Raw genomic sequence first — 18,304 nt, 5'->3', positions numbered from 1 at the left:
CCTCGCCCGGCGGGGCAGCAGCCGCCCGGTGATAGCGCGCAGCCCCATAAATCATCGGGGCAGCCGCCCGGTCGGGATTTTATGAATGAAAAAGCAGCCGGGCCGCCCTCGTGCGCGGGCTGCCGCTACTGCGAGGCACTGGGGTGCTCGGGGCCAACGCGAGCGTGGGTGCCCGGGGAGGGGGACACGGCGGTGGGCGCTCCCTGCGCGGGCCACCCACCGCTTCCGAGGCGTGAGCCGGGGGTAATTACCCTCCTGGACCCGGAATATTAGTAACCCTAATTCTCGGCGGGGGAGGGGGACGCGAAGATTCAGCCCTGAGAGGGGGGTGTCTTGTCTGACTGCGCGCACCCTTGCGAAGGGGAGGGGGCTTTTCCATCCGTTTTCTTTGAGCCTTTAATGTTAGGGGATACGGCGGTTTGATGACACTAAACTATATTCAGAGAGAAGTAAATGAACAGTTTTCTTAATTGGGGGCAAGTAGTGTGAAAACTTCTCAAAAAAAACCTTAAGATTTGGCAAAATGTCCTTTTATTTTTTAAAAAAAGTCACCAAAGAGACTAAATCTGAACAAAAAATTTTTAAAAACCCACTTTTCTATATTCTTTTATATGGCTCTTGAGGTAGCGATAACATTGCGTTCCCTCTCGTATAACCACTAATATATCTAGATTTTGTTTAAAACCAGATCAATACACCCATTTCTTTAACTTAACAATTGTTCTAATTTTTGCCAGCCCCTGCCATCCCCCCCACAGGCTCACGAATGCAGCCCCGGGCTAATTGTAAAGGTGCAGAGATGTCCATACCCCCAACAAAACCAATTAGGAAGCTTCCGGTGGTCTTGTCACAGGCAAGAGAAGCGACTAATATTTCCAGCGACTTAATTTTTTTTTTAATTAAAAAATAAGTCAGGACAGAGACCACTATTTTGTAGCCTTCCATTCAGGGCGTTTTCCTAGTTCTTAAATTGCCGGGATGGGCGTGGGGGGTTGGGGGGGGATTGGGGATCCCTTAAAGGACGTATTGGCCAAGGTAGGAAGACAACCCGCAGATCCCCCAGGCGAGGAGGACAGGATGAAGGAAATGCTGGCCACCATCTTGGGCTGCTGCTGGAATTTTCGGGCATTTATTTTATTTATTTTATTTTTTGAGCGAGCACATGCTAGGCTGAAATCCCTTTATGGCTTAGGGATACCCCCTCGGGCATTTGCAACGACCCCCCTGGCGCGGGAACGAAGTCTCCACCAGGGTCGCGGACTCTGCTCCGCGTCCCTGAGTGCTAAGTGGTTCCTGAAATTTACACGTGTTAATGAAAATGAAAGAAGATGTAGACGCTGAAGTCCCTTGGCCGCCTCTCCGCCCGTGGGTGCCCTCGTGGCGTTTTCGGAAATGCGCCCATTCTCCCGGCTCGGATATAGGGTGTCGCCGAGCCCCAGAGTCCCCCCCCATGCGGTCACCCCCGGCTGCGTGTGGCCTGGCCGCCCCCCCACCCCAGCTGTCCCCCCTGCAGAACCACCTCCACCCACCCTCCAAATCCCGGGGGACCCACTCGGGGAGGGCAGTCACCCCTGCACCCCTCTTTCCCGGCGGGGAGAAAGGCAGCCTCGGGCGATTTGCATTTCTATGAAAACCAGGCTTCGGGGGCAACTCCGCCGCGGGGCAGGCGCGGCGCCTCCGGGATGGCTTTTGGGCTCTGCCCCTCTCCGCTCCCCGGCGCTCGGAGCCCGCGCCCCCTCCCCCTGCGCCCGCCAGCGGCCCCCCCCCCCCGCCCGCTCCCATTCTCTGCCCGGCTTTGATCTCTGCTTAACAACAGTAACGTCACACGGACTACAGGGGAGTTTTGTTGGAAGTTGCAAAGTCCTGGAGCCTCCAGAGGGCTGTCGGCGCAGTAGCAGCGAGCAGCAGCGTCCGCGCGCTCCGGCGAGGGGCAGACGAGCTCGAGGGAGCGCGGGGTAGCGGGAGCTAGAGCCGAGCGCGCACCGACCCGGGACCCACCGCCGTCCCCAGGCCGCCCAGTAGAGCCCCAGCCATGGCACACCAACTCTTATGCTGCGAGGTGGAGACCATCCGCCGGGCGTACCCCGATGCCAACCTCCTCAACGACCGGGTGCTGCGGGCCATGCTCAAGGCGGAGGAGACCTGCGCACCCTCCGTGTCCTACTTCAAGTGTGTGCAGAAGGAGATCCTGCCGTCCATGCGGAAGATCGTGGCCACCTGGATGCTGGAGGTGCGGGGCTTCGGGCGGCTCTCTTAGGACTTTTCCTGCAACTTGTTGCCCAAACCCACATTTCTTTGCCGCTCGTCTCCCTCCCATCTGTCCCACCCCAACTTTGAAGTTTGCCGGGGTGTTGCTAGGAATCGCATTTTCAAAATATATAGATATTGTGGGTATTTTTTCAACGAAAAGGGGGTGGGGGTGGGGTCGTTTGAAATTCCCTATCCTAGTGGGGGGGGGAGCGGTCGGGGAGGGGACCCTTCGGGGAAAGCCAGTTGCCAGGGGCACCCCAGTTGGCTCGAGGGTGCGGGCCGGCGGCCTGGGCGCCCTTTGTGGCCCCCTCCTGCGCCCGAACCCCGCTGCGCCTCCTCTCCGGCTGCACTGCTGCGAGCCGCTGCTCCAGGGGGAGGGGGCATAGATTTGATTTTTAAATTAATATCCATGGACACGTATGCAAGGGCCGCTCGTGCCAGTATTATGCGCCATCTTTGTTCTTTTATTGCAAAGCAAAAGTGTTTATTAATAATTGGGGGCAGGGTGGGGGCGGGGAGCGGCCGGCGAGGCGCTGGGGCCGCCGCGAGGGGCCGCGCGGCCGCCGGGAACCGAAGGGAGGGGCGCCGGGACGGAGCGCGGGCAGCTTGGGGGGGACCCCGCTCGGGAAGAGGGGCCCCTTTGTTCAAGCTGCAAGTCCCGGGGCGCCCCGCACGGCCAGCCTGGGCCGGAGAGCACGCCGAGCTGCAAGGTCGCGTGGCCCCCAAGACACTGGGGATTGACCCTGGTCTGCAGGGGTCTCAGCTTGGGGGACCTTTCTGGAGCGAGCCGGCGGCCCGGGGCACACGTTCAGGCCTTCAGCGGGCGCCCGGGGAGCCCGCAGATATTTTAAAATAATTTTTGAAAGTACGGCGTGGTGCCCTTGCGAGAGGGAAACGGCGCCCGCGCCCAGGGGGAAGGGGGGTGCCCCGAGTTTGAATTCCTGGGGCTCTCCCCGGAGCTTGCAACGAGCTCTCGACCCCCGACCTGGGTAAAGGGCCGCCCGAGGGTCATTTTCAGGGGTTTTTTATGTACCCAGTTATTTTTTTTATATTTTTAAATATTTTTTGAAAAGATGACGTCTGGGGAAATGCGGCGCGGCGGCCTGGGACGCCACCTTTGTGTCTCGCAGGCGCTGTGAGCGCGGCGCCCAGCCCCGCGGCCCGCCCCGCGGCCCCGCACCCCATTTGGGGCGAGCCCCGGCCCGGCGGGCCCCGGAGCACCCATGCGGGCCGGGGTCCCCGGGGCGGGCAGCCCGCGCGCGGCGCACGCTGCCAGCCGTGCCCACTCCCGCCCCCACCGTGCCAGCCTCCCGGGGACTTTCCCTTTCAGTTTCGGGGTGGGTGGGCATTGGGGACATGCGGGGGAGGGGGCGCGGCAGCGGGTGCTTCTGCCGCCCCCCACGCCCGACCCCGCCGCGCGCTCGGGACCCGCCGCCCGGGCGCGAGCGGGGGTGGGGGGCGCGGGGTCTCCGCGGAGGGGCCCGGCGGCGGCGGTCACGGCCCCGTGCCCCGGCAGGTCTGCGAGGAGCAGAAGTGCGAGGAGGAGGTCTTCCCGCTGGCCATGAACTACCTGGACCGCTTCCTGTCGCTGGAGCCCGTGAAAAAGAGCCGCCTGCAGCTGCTGGGGGCCACCTGCATGTTCGTGGCCTCGAAGATGAAGGAGACCATCCCCCTGACGGCCGAGAAGCTGTGCATCTACACTGACAACTCCATCCGGCCTGACGAGCTGCTGGTAACCTGGGACCCCCACCGCCCACCGACGCCCTTTGAGCCCCAGGACCCCGGGGGTGGGGGAGGTGCAGAGGACGGGCGGCCCCCCGCAGGCCGCTGGCACACCCTACGCCCCGAGGACCGGCGGCCACACCGGCGGGGCCCCTTTCGAGGAGCGGGCGGGACCCCCGCCGCCCCCCATCCCCAGCGCTCCCCACCACACGCTGTCGCTCGGACTCCCACCTCGTCTGCTCCCCTAGCGAGGCCGAAAAGTGGGCGGCGCGCGCCCTCTAGCGACAGCGTCGGGGCAGCCCGCGCTGCTTACAAGGACTTGCTTTCCAGGTGTGGGTCTTTTTTGTCCCGGCTTGGGAACCGTTGGCCTCTTCCACGGCACCCTCTCTTTTTGGATCTCTTTTGGGGTGGCATGCTGTCCTCCATTTCCTGGACCCCCAACATGCCCTATCCCTTCTCTTCTGGGCCGGAGGTCCCCCCCTGCACCTCACTTTATGCTGGTTCACCCCACTTCCACAGCAAATGGAGCTGCTCCTGGTGAACAAACTCAAGTGGAACCTGGCCGCGATGACCCCGCATGATTTCATCGAACACTTCCTCTCCAAGATGCCAGTGGCCGAGGAGAACAGACAGATCATCCGCAAGCACGCACAGACCTTCGTCGCCCTCTGTGCCACAGGTAGGGCGGCTGGGTCCTGCTGGTCCCCCGTCCCGGCCTCCATGGGTGCCCCTTGCCCCTGGTGGAGGAGCAGCTTGCCCTTTGCCTCGGTTTCCCCATCTGAAGAGCTGGACCCCAGGCCCCTACTGCTCTCAGAGGTGCTCCTCTTCCCTTGGACCGAGTGCTGGGGCTGGGTGGAGGGGGGTGGGGTCCCTTTCTGGGTCAGGCAGCTGAGGCTGGCCACGGCCACCATGCAGTGCCTTGGGGATGGGGGTGGGTGGTCCGCCAGGCTGTGGCCACTCTGTGCTGAAAGGGGTTTACCTTGGCTGCCCAGCCTGCCTCCCCCACTCCCGTCCTCCCCCCCGCCCCCCCATCACCAGTCCTTCCCCATGTCCTCAAGGGGCCCCCTTCTGGCCTCTCCCGGGCTGGGCCACCTGCCAGGGGCGCCTACAGGGGTGGGGAGCGACGGCCCGCAGTGCCTGCACCACGTGCTCTGGGCGGCCAGCAGCAGCCCTGGTGCGGGGGCGGCCAGCAGAGGAGCTTGGCCGCCTGAGGCCCCGCCAAGGGGTGTCTCAGGCCGGCGCAGCTCAGCTGAGTCCTGGGAGGGGCTTCAGAGCAGCCTGGGGTTGGGCTGCTGCCGTTGGCAGCAGGGGGCCAGCCCTCCCTCCCCCTGGCAGGGCTCTGATGGTCCCTGGAGGCCCCTCCCTGACACCGCCCTGGCCCCAGCCCCTAGGCAGCCAGCGTTTCAGCCCTCCTCGCAGACACCCACATACACAGGCCCCGCGTTGCCCCCCATTTCCCCCAGCCCTAACTCTGACACCCTGTGACCTCTTTGTCTCTCCCTCCGATCGCATGGGCGGGGCCCAGGAGATGTGGAGAACCCTGCCTGGGGACCCATGCCCCCATCCCAGCCAGCTCTGCAGTGGGCCACCTCTGCCCCTGGTCAGGCCTCAGCTGTCACGTGTGTTTGGGGCTCACCGCGGGCAATCGGAGGGCCACACAGCATCCAAGGGCGAAGTTGGCGTCTATCACTCCCTCCCCACAAGCGGTAGAACCCCTAGTCTGGCATCTCCTGGCACCCTCCTGATGTCAGGATGCTCCGATGGCTGCTATTTCTGGGTCGGGCGAGAGTCGGGAAGATTCTGCCGGCCCCCCCATCTTCTGCCTCCTGCTCAAGGCGTGACCCTCTCCTCCAAGCCCTTCCAAGTGAGAGGAGTAGGGGGACACCATGGGCCCGGATGGATCTGAGGGGTGGCAGCTCCGGCCCCGGGGCAGGGGCAGGGAGCCTCCCACTGGCCATCCCCTCGGCCTCCAGGGGCCAGCCCCGCAAGCAGGCAGGGAGGCGTTCTCTGGCTGGGGCGCCTCGGAAGAGAGAGGCCTCTGGAGACTTCCAGGCAGCCTTTTATGGAGCTAAAAGTGGTTCAGAGAAACGGCAGAGTTTCCTGGAGATAATGCAAGGAACGGTTCTTGCACACCCTCCCCCCCAGGATGGCGGGGGCGGCCGGGAGCTCCCCCTCCCCCAGAACCCCAGGGAAGCGGGGTGTGTAGCCGGCGTGCAGTGCCTGGCAGTGCGGGGAGCAGGCCTGGCACAGAGGCCCTAAATGGGCTTCGGCGCTGACTTCCCAGCTGCCATGGGTCGGTGTGCATGAGCGCCGGGCCTCTGTCTGAGCTGGGCCCGGCAAGCACCCCCCGGCCTGCAGGCTGCAGCCTGCGCCCAAAGGCCTGGGCCTCCCTGGAGGGAAGGTGGGGGGATGGCTGGTGGGGCCCCACAGGGAACAGGAGGAGGCCAGGAGGAGGAGAGGGTCACCCGCCCCCCCCAGGGCCCTCAGAAAGATTCTCCGGGTCCTGATCCTTGCCTGCACGGTTCGAACGTACCTAAGACGCAGCAGGGCCCTTGGTCACAAGGGGGCTTCTCACTTTTGAGTGACGTGATGGCAGCTCAGAAACAGGTTGGCAGAGACGGTAGTGAGGCGGAGGCGTGAGCAAAAACCCCAGAAGATATTTTTGTCCTCCACATAACAAGGGTCCCACTTGATGATGCTGTGGGGGGGGGGGGGGCTCTGTTCTTGCTCTGGGTCTCCCACACATGTGCACGCATCCCCCACGCTCTTCTGTGAATGTGTATGTACGTCCATGTACACTGGAGCCTTTCGGGGTGCTGCAGTGGGTTAGGTAAGCAAATGACCAGGGCTGGGGGGAAGCTGACGAATCATCGAAGCTAGTGAGTAGGTCTCAGCAAGGGTCAGCGACGCCCCCAGTGTGGGCTCCGGCCGCGGCCCCGGGCTCTCTGCACTAGGCAGAGTGGAAGCAAGTGTCGGAGCTTCGGGGATGCAGTGGGGCTTCTCCTCATCTACACGTGTAAGCCCTGCACCGCGTGCACGCGCACACAGTCATCTACACGTGTAAGCCCTGCACCACGCACACGCACACACACACTCATCTACACGTGTAAGCCCTGCACCGCGCACACACACACACTCATCTACACGTGTGAGCCCTGCACCGCATGCGCGTGCACACTCATCTACACGTGTGAGCCCTGCACCACGCACACGCACACACACACTCATCTACACGTGTGAGCCCTGCACCGCACGCGCACACACTCATCTACACGTGTGAGCCCTGCACCGCACGCGCGCGCACACTCATCTACACGTGTGAGCCCTGCACCGCGCGCACACACTCATCTACACGTGTAAGCCCTGTACCGCGCACACGCACACACACACTCATCTACACGTGTAAGCCCTGCACCGCGCACATACACACTCATCTACATGTGTAAGCCCTGCACACGCACATGCACACACACGTGCACGCACACCCTTCATGGGGAGGCGGGCTTCGGAAGCGAGCCTGCCCCCACTACACCATCCCTCTCAGTCTCAAGGTCCAGCCAAACTTGGGACGGCAGCAATTTCTGTCTGCAACCCTGATGTGCCTCAACGAAAAGCTTGTCGTTCGTGGCTCCTGGCTTAGACTGGGTGGCACTGCTCTTTCATTTAAAGAGGGAAAGAGGTGGCTGCCTCTTGAGGGACTTCTCTTTCACGGCGCCCGGCAGCAAGCTCTGTCGCTCCCCAGGGTGGCTGCCCTTCTCCCCAGCCCCCTGCCTGGCCACGCTCCTTGGGCCAGGCCTGCGGTCTGCTCCCCGGACGCAGCCTCAGCTGGGCTACCGGGGGGGCACCCCCGGGCCCACGAGGCCCCTCCCGCTCAGCTCACCCAGCCTGGTCCTGGCACTCCATGCACACAAGGGGACAGGACGAAAGGGCTGATAAAGACGGCACGTCGGTGCCCCCCCCATGGAGACGCAGAAATCAGCGGCCTCCCCCACCAAGAATTCCTCACTGGGCGCCACAGAATGGCAGCCCACAGGCTCCATGTGGCCACTTACACATCCTTCCCGCTTCCCCACCTTCTCATGACAAGTGTGGGAGGTGCTGGGACTCAGCCTAGGAACAAAGGCAGGTGTCCCCCCATCTATCTGAGCTGTGCCTCAGGGCAGAGGGGAGGGCGTGCTGGTACCTGGCAGTGAGGTGGTGAGGAAACGCTACCCCCGCTGGTCCCAGGAGGAAGATACAGTGGGGATAAGCATCCCATGCCACCACGGGGAGTGCTGTCCCGTGCGCGCTCCCGGAGGGCCGCCCTGGGGGACGGCGAGAGCCGTGTGCCCCTGCCAGAGTGCAGACCTGATGGGCCGCCCCCAGTCCCTGGGGCCCGGCCGCACGTCTTGTCCCTTGTAGTCTGTCACCTTTTTAAAATTTTGTGAATAAGCAACACGCTCCCAAGGTTCAAGTACAGTGATGTCCCTTGTCCCTTCCCCAGAGGCCTTTGTGGTTTGTTTCTGCCAATGGCGGTTTCCTCAGTTTGCTTTTTTTGTTTTCAAGTGAACGTCACGAGCTCGAGTCGGGTGAATCCCAGGCCTGGCTCCTGCTGTCCAGCGCTGGGTGGTGCCGGGAGCCGGAGCTCCTCCTGACCCGCCCTCAGAATCCACAGCCCAGGCCAGCCGTTGGTGGGGACGCGCCCTGACGCGGAGCTGGTGCTTGGGATTGCCGGGACCACGGGTCCCGTGGAGGGTCCCCAGCTCATGGCCCCCTTGCCTCTCTCCTCTGCTGTAGATGTGAAGTTCATTTCCAACCCGCCCTCCATGGTGGCAGCTGGCAGTGTGGTGGCCGCCGTGCAAGGCCTGCACCTGGGGAGTTCCAACAGCTTCCTGTCCTACCACCGCCTCACTCGGTTCCTCTCCAAAGTGATTAAGTGTGATGCGGTAAGTGATCGAGGGCACTGCCCCCGCGCTAGCTTGGCTTTTATCCTTCTCTTCTGCTAGAAGCTTCTAGTACCTGGGGGCCCAAAGCTGCAAATTCACTGATGAGAAATGCCGTGGCTCGTGCCAAGGCCCCCAGAGATGATGGGGGGGACCATGTGTGGGACGGGACAGGTGCCGCGTTCAGAGGCATGGGACCAGGGCCCAGGCTCATAGGGTGCGAGCCTCACCCCACTCTCCTGGGGCTCCTCTGGAAGGAGAAGCATCTCCCAGAACTTGTGGGTGGGCCAGGAGGGTCCTCAGGCTCTGGCGCCCCCGGGGCTCCCAGGAGCAGGCGGGAGCCATACAGCCCTCCCGGGGAGCCGTCCAGGAAGAGGGGCCACAAGGCAGGCCCGTCAATGATCCGTGCCCTAATGGCATGTGGAGTTGGGGCCCAGTTGGGCTTTGTCTGGGCCACAATGCGGATGGCTCGTAAATGGGGGCTTGAAAAGGCTTCTGTGAGGTCTGCAGACACGACAATGGCCCGTGGAGACAACCTCGTGTTTTACGGCCCCTTTGAGAGGCTGCGGCCTTCGGGGCCCCGAGCCGGGGCCGCTTGTGTCTTCCTTCTTCAAAACGCCATTGTTGGATTCCCGATTCCTTTCTTGTCTTAGAGGAAGAATGGAAATCACAGTTACGGGGGTTTGTGGCCTTTACCAGATTAGACCAGCGAGGTGGGCGGGTCAGCCCTCGGCCTCCGCTGGTGTGCCGAGTGGGAGCGAGTGACCGCCCTGACCCCGGTCCAGCTCGGGCTCGGGCTCGGGCTGCCTTCTGGTGGTCCGCCCTCGAGGCCCCCGGAGGCCCTGTGGGCCCTAGCAGCTGCTGCCTCACGGCACCATGGAGGGAAGGAAAGCCGGGCTGTGGGCAGAAGCCTGCCCGTCCCCTGCCTGTCCCCTGCCCAGCGCTGCCGGCTGCCTGGAGGGGACCACATTTTTGCTTCTCTCCCTGCTGGGAGCAGGCTGTTCCTGGAGGGGGGGGGTCCCCTCTCAGTCTCCGTGCTTACTGGGCCTCCTAGAGGGATGGGTGTCCTGGCCAGCGTCACCCTGCGGCTCACCTCGGCGAGGGAGACACACCACAGACACTCTGGGCACAGACAGCTGTAGATCGGAACCAAGATCGCAGCTGAGGGACGGGGGAGAAATCAGTTGAGACTGAAATTCGTTAGTCTGGTTACCCGGCGACCAACGCAGCAGAGCCCAGACACAGAAAAGCCTGGGCCCCGGAGCCCTACGTGTCCTCGGGCCGCAAGCTGCGTCCGCCCTTCCCCAGAGCCGCCCCGGTCACCACTGTGGCTCTTCCCGGGCTAAGGCTGCAGGCCTCAGTGGCCATAAGGAAGAAGTTAGGGCCATGAGGCCGGGGGGAGTCCCTTCCTGCACCCCTCTGCCACACAGCCCCCCATCCCGAGTCCCCAGGGGCGAGAAAACCGTCGCCCCCTAAGAGCTGCCTGCCGAGAGCCACTGCAGGTGGGCGGGCGCCGCCGGGCCTCGGGGGTGGGATGGGGGGCTGTGCTGGGGGTTGGGGAAGCTATCAGGAGTCCTTCATTCCACACCAGGCCTTCTGGGCCTCAGTTTCCTCATCTGTAAAACTGGCTGTTTGCACCTATCCTGCCTTGGTTACTTGCCATGACAAATAACGGAAGGGGTGGGGTAGGAAGGCCCTCCGTGTAAAAACGTAGAGCTCTGCAAACATGGCCGAGCCCCAGGGACTCACTCGGAAGACTTGCTGGCCTGGATCCACTCCTTTTAGGCAGTGAACACCCATTTCATGCCCCACCTGGTTGGGAGCTCAGCGGCACCTTCCCCAGGTGCGTCCATGGTTCCCTGTTCCTATGGGAAAGGCGCAGGTCTGTTTTCCAGGCTGGCCTGGAGACTCTACCTGGTTCTAGAATAGAAGCCCAGTGTGGCATCCCAGGAGTTAGGACGGGCCACCGGACACCAGCACCTCCGAGCTGCCGGGAGATTTGCTCCCGTGAGACCAGGAGAGGCCCCTGGACTCCCAAGATTCCTCTTGGGCGTTGAGACCTCGGGGAGGGCGCCGGGCCAGGCCAGTGCGTTCTCCCAGGGTGCAGGCCAATCGGGCGAGGACAGAGGGGGACAAAGGGTCCGGGCCCCCCCCACCCAGGCCACCCAACGTTCATTCTCAGTCATGCACAGCCTAACGCTTTTGACGGCCATTCATCACGGAAGGCTGGGTTCACCGCGAGGGCTGACACGGCAGAGGTTAAGTCCGAAAAGCAGGGCTCAGGGGGCCTCTCTGGCCTGGATCAAATGGCACCGAATCCGCTGAGGGCAGCGGCGGGGCCGGTGGGAACAGCGAGCTGGGATCAGAGGCTGGCAGAGGAATTCTAGTGGGGGACTCGGGCCCCGGGGGCCTCAGGGCAGGCCAGGGAGACACCGGACGGGAGGCCGAGGGCGTCCTCGTGCACGGAAGATGGCCTGCATGGGGCCTTTGGTCCTGAGTAGGTGTGTGTGCTCCTCCGGCAGGGGTGGGGGGTGGGGGGGCAGTAGGTGGCCAAGCGGGGGGCCCATGCTGGTCGGTCCTGGGGTTTGGGCATTGGCTCCATGTTGTCCTTCACCCGATCTGGGGGAAGCAGTGCTTTAGATGAGCCTCGCTTTCCCTAAAACAGACCAAGTGCTGGTGTTTGGGGGAGGGCCCAGCCGGCAGGCTCCATCTGAGGACCCCCGTCTCCCCTCTGGCCAGGACTGTCTCCGGGCATGCCAGGAGCAGATCGAAGCCCTGCTGGAGTCCAGCCTGCGCCAGGCCCAGCAGCAGAGCCTGGACCCCAAGGCGGCGGAGGAGGAGGAGGAGGAGGAGGAGGCCGACCTGGCCTGCACACCCACCGACGTGCGAGACGTGAACATTTGAGGGGGCGCTCGCGCGCGTGCGCGGGAGGGGCCGGCCCCGGGTGCTCCCCTGACAGGACCGTGCTCCTCGCCAGGACCGGTCACCACCAGAAGGGAAAGCTTTCCTTCTCCTTTACTGTGGGTTTGTTTCCTTTGCTCTTTTCTCCCTTCCGTCTCTGACTTAAGCAAAAGAAGAAAAACTGTCTTTAAAAAAAAAAAAAAAAAAAAAGGAGAGAAAAAAGAAATAGTATTTGCATAACCCTGAGCTGGGGGGTGGGGGGAGGTTTGCTACAAAAATAGAGGATCTTATACCCCATAATCAACTAGATTTTATATGGATGTGTTTGTGTCTCTGTGTTGTTAAGGATAGGCATTAACACAAGGAACGAGTCTGCAGGGGAGGATTAGATTTGATTCTTTATGTGTTTAAAACAAAACGGAAAAAAAAAGCATAAAAACATTTTAAAAACTAGAAAAAAGCCAACCAACCATTTTTGGAGTAGACAGGATTTTAGGTAGCAAACGCACTCGCGTGCCGTCCCCGAGGAGCGCGGCTTTAAGGCGGTCCTAGGTACCCTGCATCTCGCTTGCTCGTGCATGTAGTCACTTTATCAGTCCTTCGCGCGTGTTTTATTTTATTCCATAGATAGGCGTGTAACCTCTTCACCTGTCCGTGGCTGATGTAACCTCAGTTAGCGTAGCGTAGAGCTCAGCGTGGTCGCGTGCTGGCCCTCTTTCCGCCCGCGGCCCGACCCGGAGCAGGTGGCCGGGGCCCCGGCTGGCGGCACAGCGGACACGGAAAACCAGCTCCGACTCCCGGCCCGCGCTGCTGGTAAAGAGAACCCGCCATAGCGACGTAATATATTCTATTTTTATAATCTTCCTATTTTTGTAGTTGCCTGTTGATGAGATGCTGGTTTTTCACCCCCACAGACCTGCAGCCTGCTCACATCCAGGTGAAATCCACAGCTCCTTTTTTTTTCTTTTTTCCTTCTCAATATTCTAGAACCATTCCATTTCAAAGCACTTTCAATCCAGTGGTTATAGGGAATCTCTCTTGCTTCTGTTGTGTGTGGAGGGCGGGTGGGGGGGCAGTTTCTTAATGGAATGGTTTGGGAATATTCCCGTCTTTGTGTGCAGACAGGATGACGAGGCAAGTGCATGTCACTTAAGGAGTTAGCGGAAGGGGACGTTCTTGAAGGCGAGCTTCCGGTCAAGAAGTGCATTCTTACATTGCCAGGATGATGCATTCCTTTCTCTGTAGAGCAGTGGAAGTTCGGGAGTCCTTGGTGCCAACTGGTGTTTGAAAGCATAGGGGGCCTTTAAAGGTTGACCTAGAGAACACGTAGTTTAAGGGTTAGGAAGGTTTTTAAACACTAAAATATATAATTTATAGTTAAGGCTAAAAAGAATATTTATTGCAGAGGATTGCAGAGGATGTTCATAAGGCCAGTATGATTTATAAAGTAATGCAATCTCCCCTTGATTTACACCCACCCACACACCCACACACACACACACACTTTTTTGCCTTTGATGTTGCAGGTTTCATAGTTTGTCAAAGTTAGGTCTTTTTTCATAGGAGAGAGAAAAAGATCCTGAGGAACAACACAGAGAGCATGGATTTGGCTGATTCGGCCCATCTTGGCGGTTTCCCAAATGGGAACCCCATCTGAGAGGCCTCGGAGTTCCACAGAAAGTTAGGGTACCCAAAAACAAGTTCAGCCCCAACATATTCTTGTCCCCTGTCCCCTCCTTTTGAAAAAATTTTAGCAACCAATAGACAATTTGCACATCTTGGCTATGTACCTTTTTGTAATGACTATGTAGGGAGAGTCGAAGGCGGCGAGAGCACAGGGCTGGTGCTTGGTGGGGACGCAGAGGGGCGTGCGGGCGTGCAGAGGGCCGACAGCGAGACCACGTGGCGGGCAGGCTGCGGCTCAGTTTCCCGATTCGCTGCTACCGATGACTTCCCAGCACAGTTTGGAAACCGATTCACATCGCTTTTCTGTATCTCTTTCACATTGTTTTGCTGCTATTGGAAGATCAGTTTTTTTGTTTTTGTTTTACAATGTCATATACTGCCATGTTCTAGTTTTAATTTTCTCATAGAAAAATGTATTAAGGATGCCTTTTTTTTTTTTGTAGATTTTTTTTTTTTTTTATGTGATCAATTTTGACTTAATGTGATTTACTGCTCTATTCCAAAAAGGTTCCTGTTTCACGATACCTCATGCTTCTCTTAGCCATGTGTAGACCAGGCGGTCAGGCTCCTGACCCGCGGCCTCCTGCTCCCGAGGACACGCGGACCGGGATCACGAAATGGGCCTGGTGGGGTGGGCTCCGGGCCGCGAGCGAGCACGCAGCCTGGCGTCCCTGGGGCCGCGACCGCTTCCTTCTCCCTGCGCCTGTAACCCTGGGCTGTCCACCCGACTGGGACGTGCCACCGTCCTAGTTCTTACAGCCGTATTGTTCTTTACGTGTAGCTATGAAAGTTGCATTATTATATTATTATTATTGTAACAAGTGTGTCGTCACGTGCCGCGGCAGTGCTGCAGGACTCAGGCACTCGGGATGAGCGGAATCACTTCTGGACTTGGTGGAAGTTCCGGGTGTTGCATCTGTCGTTATGTACTAGTGTTCTGTTTGTTCTCTTCATTGCAGCATAATGCTAATTTAAAAAAGACTCCAGATCTCAGTGAAGCCAGCTAACAGTGCTGTGTGCCCGAGTCGCCTAGCACGCTGCCGAACCAAAAGGATTTGCACCACGGGCGGCCCCTGCCCCCAGCCGGGTCAGCCTGGGTGCTCCCTGGCCATTGGCAGGCCCTGGCCCCGCCCCGCCCCGCCCCTGCAGGAACACTGCTTCTGCTTACCTCATCCGTCTGGCTGCGGCATCTCTGTCTGAACCAAACGGGGTCCTTGAGGGACGGTCTGTCCTCGGGGGGGGTGGGGGGCTGAACATTGTGTGTGCTCAAAGGCCAAAGGCCGGTGGCAGGTCTGGGGAGCACGGCGGAGCCTGTGCTGTGACCAGCAAGTCTGCGAGGGTCTCTGGTGGGTGGGCGCTTTTGGTCTGTGTGTGTTGGTCGCGCACTGCGGCACAGACATGTGACTGGCACGTTTCCAGCAGAAAACAAGACAAACGTGAGAAGTCTAGAAATAAAATTGGTAAAACCCCAGTACGGTGCCTGCCTGTTTCCTGGGGCGCGGGGCGGAGGAGCAGGGCCCGAGCTGCTGGGTCCTGGGCTGGGGGGATGGCAGGCAGCCACGGATGCCCGCCTTGGCACTGCCGACGTTTGGGGCCAGGTCCTTCTCCGTCGCGGGGAGCTGTCCTGTGTGCTGTGAGGCGTTGAGCCGCACCCCTGGCCTCCGTTCACCAGATGACAGGACGGTCTCTGGTTGTTTCACTGTCACTGAAAATGACTCCTGACATTGCCAGAGGTCCCCTGGGATCCAGAGGGAGTATGTGATGCTCTCGGCTTCGAGGAAATGGGGGAAGGGCTGGGAAGAGGTCAGGACGCCTTGCAGAGGCGGCTCCTACCACCTGAGTGGCGAGATCAGGATCAGCTCCCAGCCCACGTCTCCCCAGCACCACCCCCCCCAGGCTATTTGCAGATAGGAAAATAAACAAGCCAGCTTTCCCTAACCCTCTGGCGCAAACTTGCTGTTTGCTCTTGGTGAATCACGGTCCCGGTCCCCGAGGCACCCCCAGCTTGGGGAGGACAGCAGAGCGCATGTTTGGGCTTCAGTCCGGTGGCCTTTCACACGGACCCAGTGACCTGGGAGACCTAGCGGACACCTGTGACGTCCGCCTCGGCTTCAGATGCACGTGGCCGGCCTCGTTTCCAGCCCAAGGTGGGGAGTGGACAGGGAAGGCAGCAGCAGGCCTCAGGGCCAGCTCCACGGGGCCTGGGCCTCTTCCCAGAGTCTGGGGTCCCCAGCGTGTCTTCAACGACCCCCCCCCCCCGGGCTGTCGGGTGGTGAGTGCCCACAAGGGAAGCCGGGTCATATGCCAAGGATATCGCTCCTTGTCAGGTCAATTTGCTGGGGCCGTTATGAGGCTCCTGCTGTATACAGCCCTGCTCCACAGGGTGCCCCTCCTCCCAGCGGGAAGCCTCCACGTGGGCCACGCACCGGAGCGCCTGGGAGCAGCGTGGGCGCGCTGGGACTGGGATTGCTTCTTCCCCCACAGCAGCCCCACGCCGGGCAGGTACACCGAAGGGGCCTCTGACACAGCAGACCGAGGGGCGGTCAGAGCCAGGGGAGGCACCCAGCCCCAGGGGCAAGCCAGGGGTATCCTGAGGAGCGGTTTCAGGGGAGCAGAGGTAACAATCTCACTGCATCAGGTTCAAGCAGAAATCGGGGTGAGCAAGTGGGGGAGCCAGGCCTGCAGAACTGGTCCGCGGGTTCAGTGGAAAGGCAGAGAGGCATGGTTGGGGGGAGAGCCGGAGCCCCCGTGCAGTGCAGAGGGCAGTGGGGAGGAGGGCTCTGGAGTCCCCCAAACCCCGCCTCGGGTCTTTCTGGAAGATCCCAGGAAAGGACTCTGTAGGCCTGACCTGGCAAAGCACCCACCCTGTCCCCTGGTGGGAGGTCTGGCTGCCCCAAGCATCTGAGAGAGAAAACAAATGGCCTTTGAGGGACTTCTGGGATGAAGTCACCCCTGCTGCCCCTCTCCCAAGCCCGAAAGCCTGTCCTCGCTGGGCCCCACCGCCTCCCCTGGGGCCTGCCCTACCTCCCAACCACCTGTGCCCAAACCCTCAGGGGCCTCTGGCTCCTTCCAGCTCCATCCAAGGTCCTGACACCCGAGCCAGCTCTCCCCTTCAGCCCTGTCCACCCCCACCCATCTTCCCCCCACCGCTCCCCTCCCCTCACCTCTCCCCCCTCGCTCGTGCTCCCCCAGCCTCAGGCTCTGCAGCCCCGAGTCTGCACCCACGGGAGTACAGGCACACCAAACTACTTCCTGCCTCCAGTTCTGTGCCTGAAGTGCCCCCCTCCCCTCGGGGGCCCCCTGCAGGCGTTCCCACCCCTGGCCCTGGCAGGTGGCTCTGGGAGGTCCAGGAATCACGATAGCTGGGTGCTCCCCACTCTGGGCTACGAGCCCTGGAGGACAGGTGCCTTGCTGTTCCTTCTCTGTGGCCCTGTTCCCAGCCTGGCAAATGGTAGGTGTTCAGAAGTGGGAACGGGACCAGAATGGAAAGGGCAGCATCCCTGGGCCCACGAGCCAGGCCCAGCTTGCTTTGTGAGCTGCAGAGGGGCAGCCCTGCCTGACCCAGGGTGCGGTGGGCAGACCCCCGCGTCATGAGGACACGGCGCTGAGCTGAAGGTGGGTCAGATCGGCAGAGGTGGGCACTGCCGGGCTCCGGGCGCGGGCCACAGCCACCATGTCAGGCTCCCAGAACTCATCTGAGCCTGTGGCCCCCGGGGCCTCCTGGAAGCCTCGCTGCCCGCACACCTTGGCTCTGCGTTTGGCTGGGGACAGTCACCCCACAGGCCACTCCCAGCGGCGGGCACCGCAGCATGGGCTCGAGAGGGACACATGTGCCCAGCGGGCTGGCGGCGTGGGGTGTGCGCCCGCGCGCTGGACAGGCCTCCGCAGCACACAAGGCTCTGTCATCCCAGGAATGCCTTTGATCAGGAGTTTGTGCAGAGGGGGCCGCAGCCCAGGGCTTCTAATCCGTTCCCACAGCCCCCTGGCCCGCCGGCCCCCAGCCCTGAGCCACACTGAGGCCCGGGGCAGACAATAGCCAGCGGACGGTGGGCGGGCAGCTCCGGCCTGGGCCTTGGGGCCCACATCCGGGGCATTGTCACGGCCACTCACAGGGGCACGCAAGGAGGGTGGGGGAGAGGAATACGGAGCCCTCCTGAGGGCGCTTCAGTCGGCCTTGAGCCTCTCAGAGAAGGCTGGGGCCACCCATCCTTTTCCTTTTCGGCTACAGGCGGTGGAGACAGGCGGCTGTCTCCACATGGCCTCCCTCTGAGCTGAGCGTCCCAGTCCCCGGCCCCTGGAGCTCTTGCCCTCATCCAGCTCAGGAGAGTCACAGCCCCCGCTCACCGAGCACGAACGGTGGACCAGGCATTGTGCTCAGGGCCCAACACACAGTCTCCCCCTAAATCCTGAAACCACCTGGTGAGTGGGCCCTGGGTTCTCAGGCTGCAATCTCCGCCTTCTAGGCCAAGGGCGGGCAGATTCTACAGAAAGGGTTAGAGCGGGGGACCGAGGCTCTGCTGGCCACAGGGTCTCCGTCCTGCTCAACTGTGCCCTGGAACAAAAGCAGCCCCGGATGACAGTAAACGAATGAGCGCAGCCGCGTGCCAGTCGGGCCTTGTGTGCCCAAATGGGCAGTGGGCCGCAGGGGGGCTGAGGGTGGCAGTTTCAGCCTCCTGTGGTAGATGAGGAAACCAGGGCCCAGAGAGGGGACAGTAACTGGGCCAGGATCACACAGCCAGGAAACTGCTGGGGCCGGGCCCAGGGCCAGATTTGTGTCTGGAGCCTGTCCTCCTATCCATCGGCGTGGCTGCTTGTCCCTCTGC

General features: G+C 61.3%; 2 protein-coding genes across 2 annotated transcripts in view; one reads left to right on the top strand and one right to left on the bottom strand.

Moving 5' to 3' along the window:
- Positions 1 to 1,828: 1,828 nt before the first annotated feature.
- CCND1 (cyclin D1) lies at positions 1,829 to 12,568 on the top strand. The gene is made up of 5 exons (XM_036099568.2): positions 1,829 to 2,230; positions 3,767 to 3,982; positions 4,492 to 4,651; positions 8,749 to 8,897; positions 11,634 to 12,568. Exons 1-5 carry the CDS (start codon positions 2,033 to 2,035, stop codon positions 11,796 to 11,798), a joined length of 888 nt encoding a protein of 295 aa, XP_035955461.1. The 5' UTR covers positions 1,829 to 2,032; the 3' UTR covers positions 11,799 to 12,568.
- The window catches only part of LTO1 (LTO1 maturation factor of ABCE1), an 18,547-nt gene continuing 12,417 nt past the window's right edge, over positions 12,175 to 18,304 (bottom strand). The window contains exon 4 of the mRNA XM_078057665.1: positions 12,175 to 13,110. Within this exon, the coding sequence (XP_077913791.1) occupies positions 13,005 to 13,110 (106 nt within the window). The 3' untranslated portion in view covers positions 12,175 to 13,004. The remainder of the gene's footprint in view (positions 13,111 to 18,304) is intronic.

This window comes from Halichoerus grypus, chromosome 11 (genome assembly GCF_964656455.1).
Source record: "Halichoerus grypus chromosome 11, mHalGry1.hap1.1, whole genome shotgun sequence".
Lineage (NCBI taxonomy): Eukaryota > Metazoa > Chordata > Mammalia > Carnivora > Phocidae > Halichoerus > Halichoerus grypus.
Note: the sequence above shows the minus strand (reverse complement) of the source record. Positions and strands in the feature narration are given on the sequence as shown.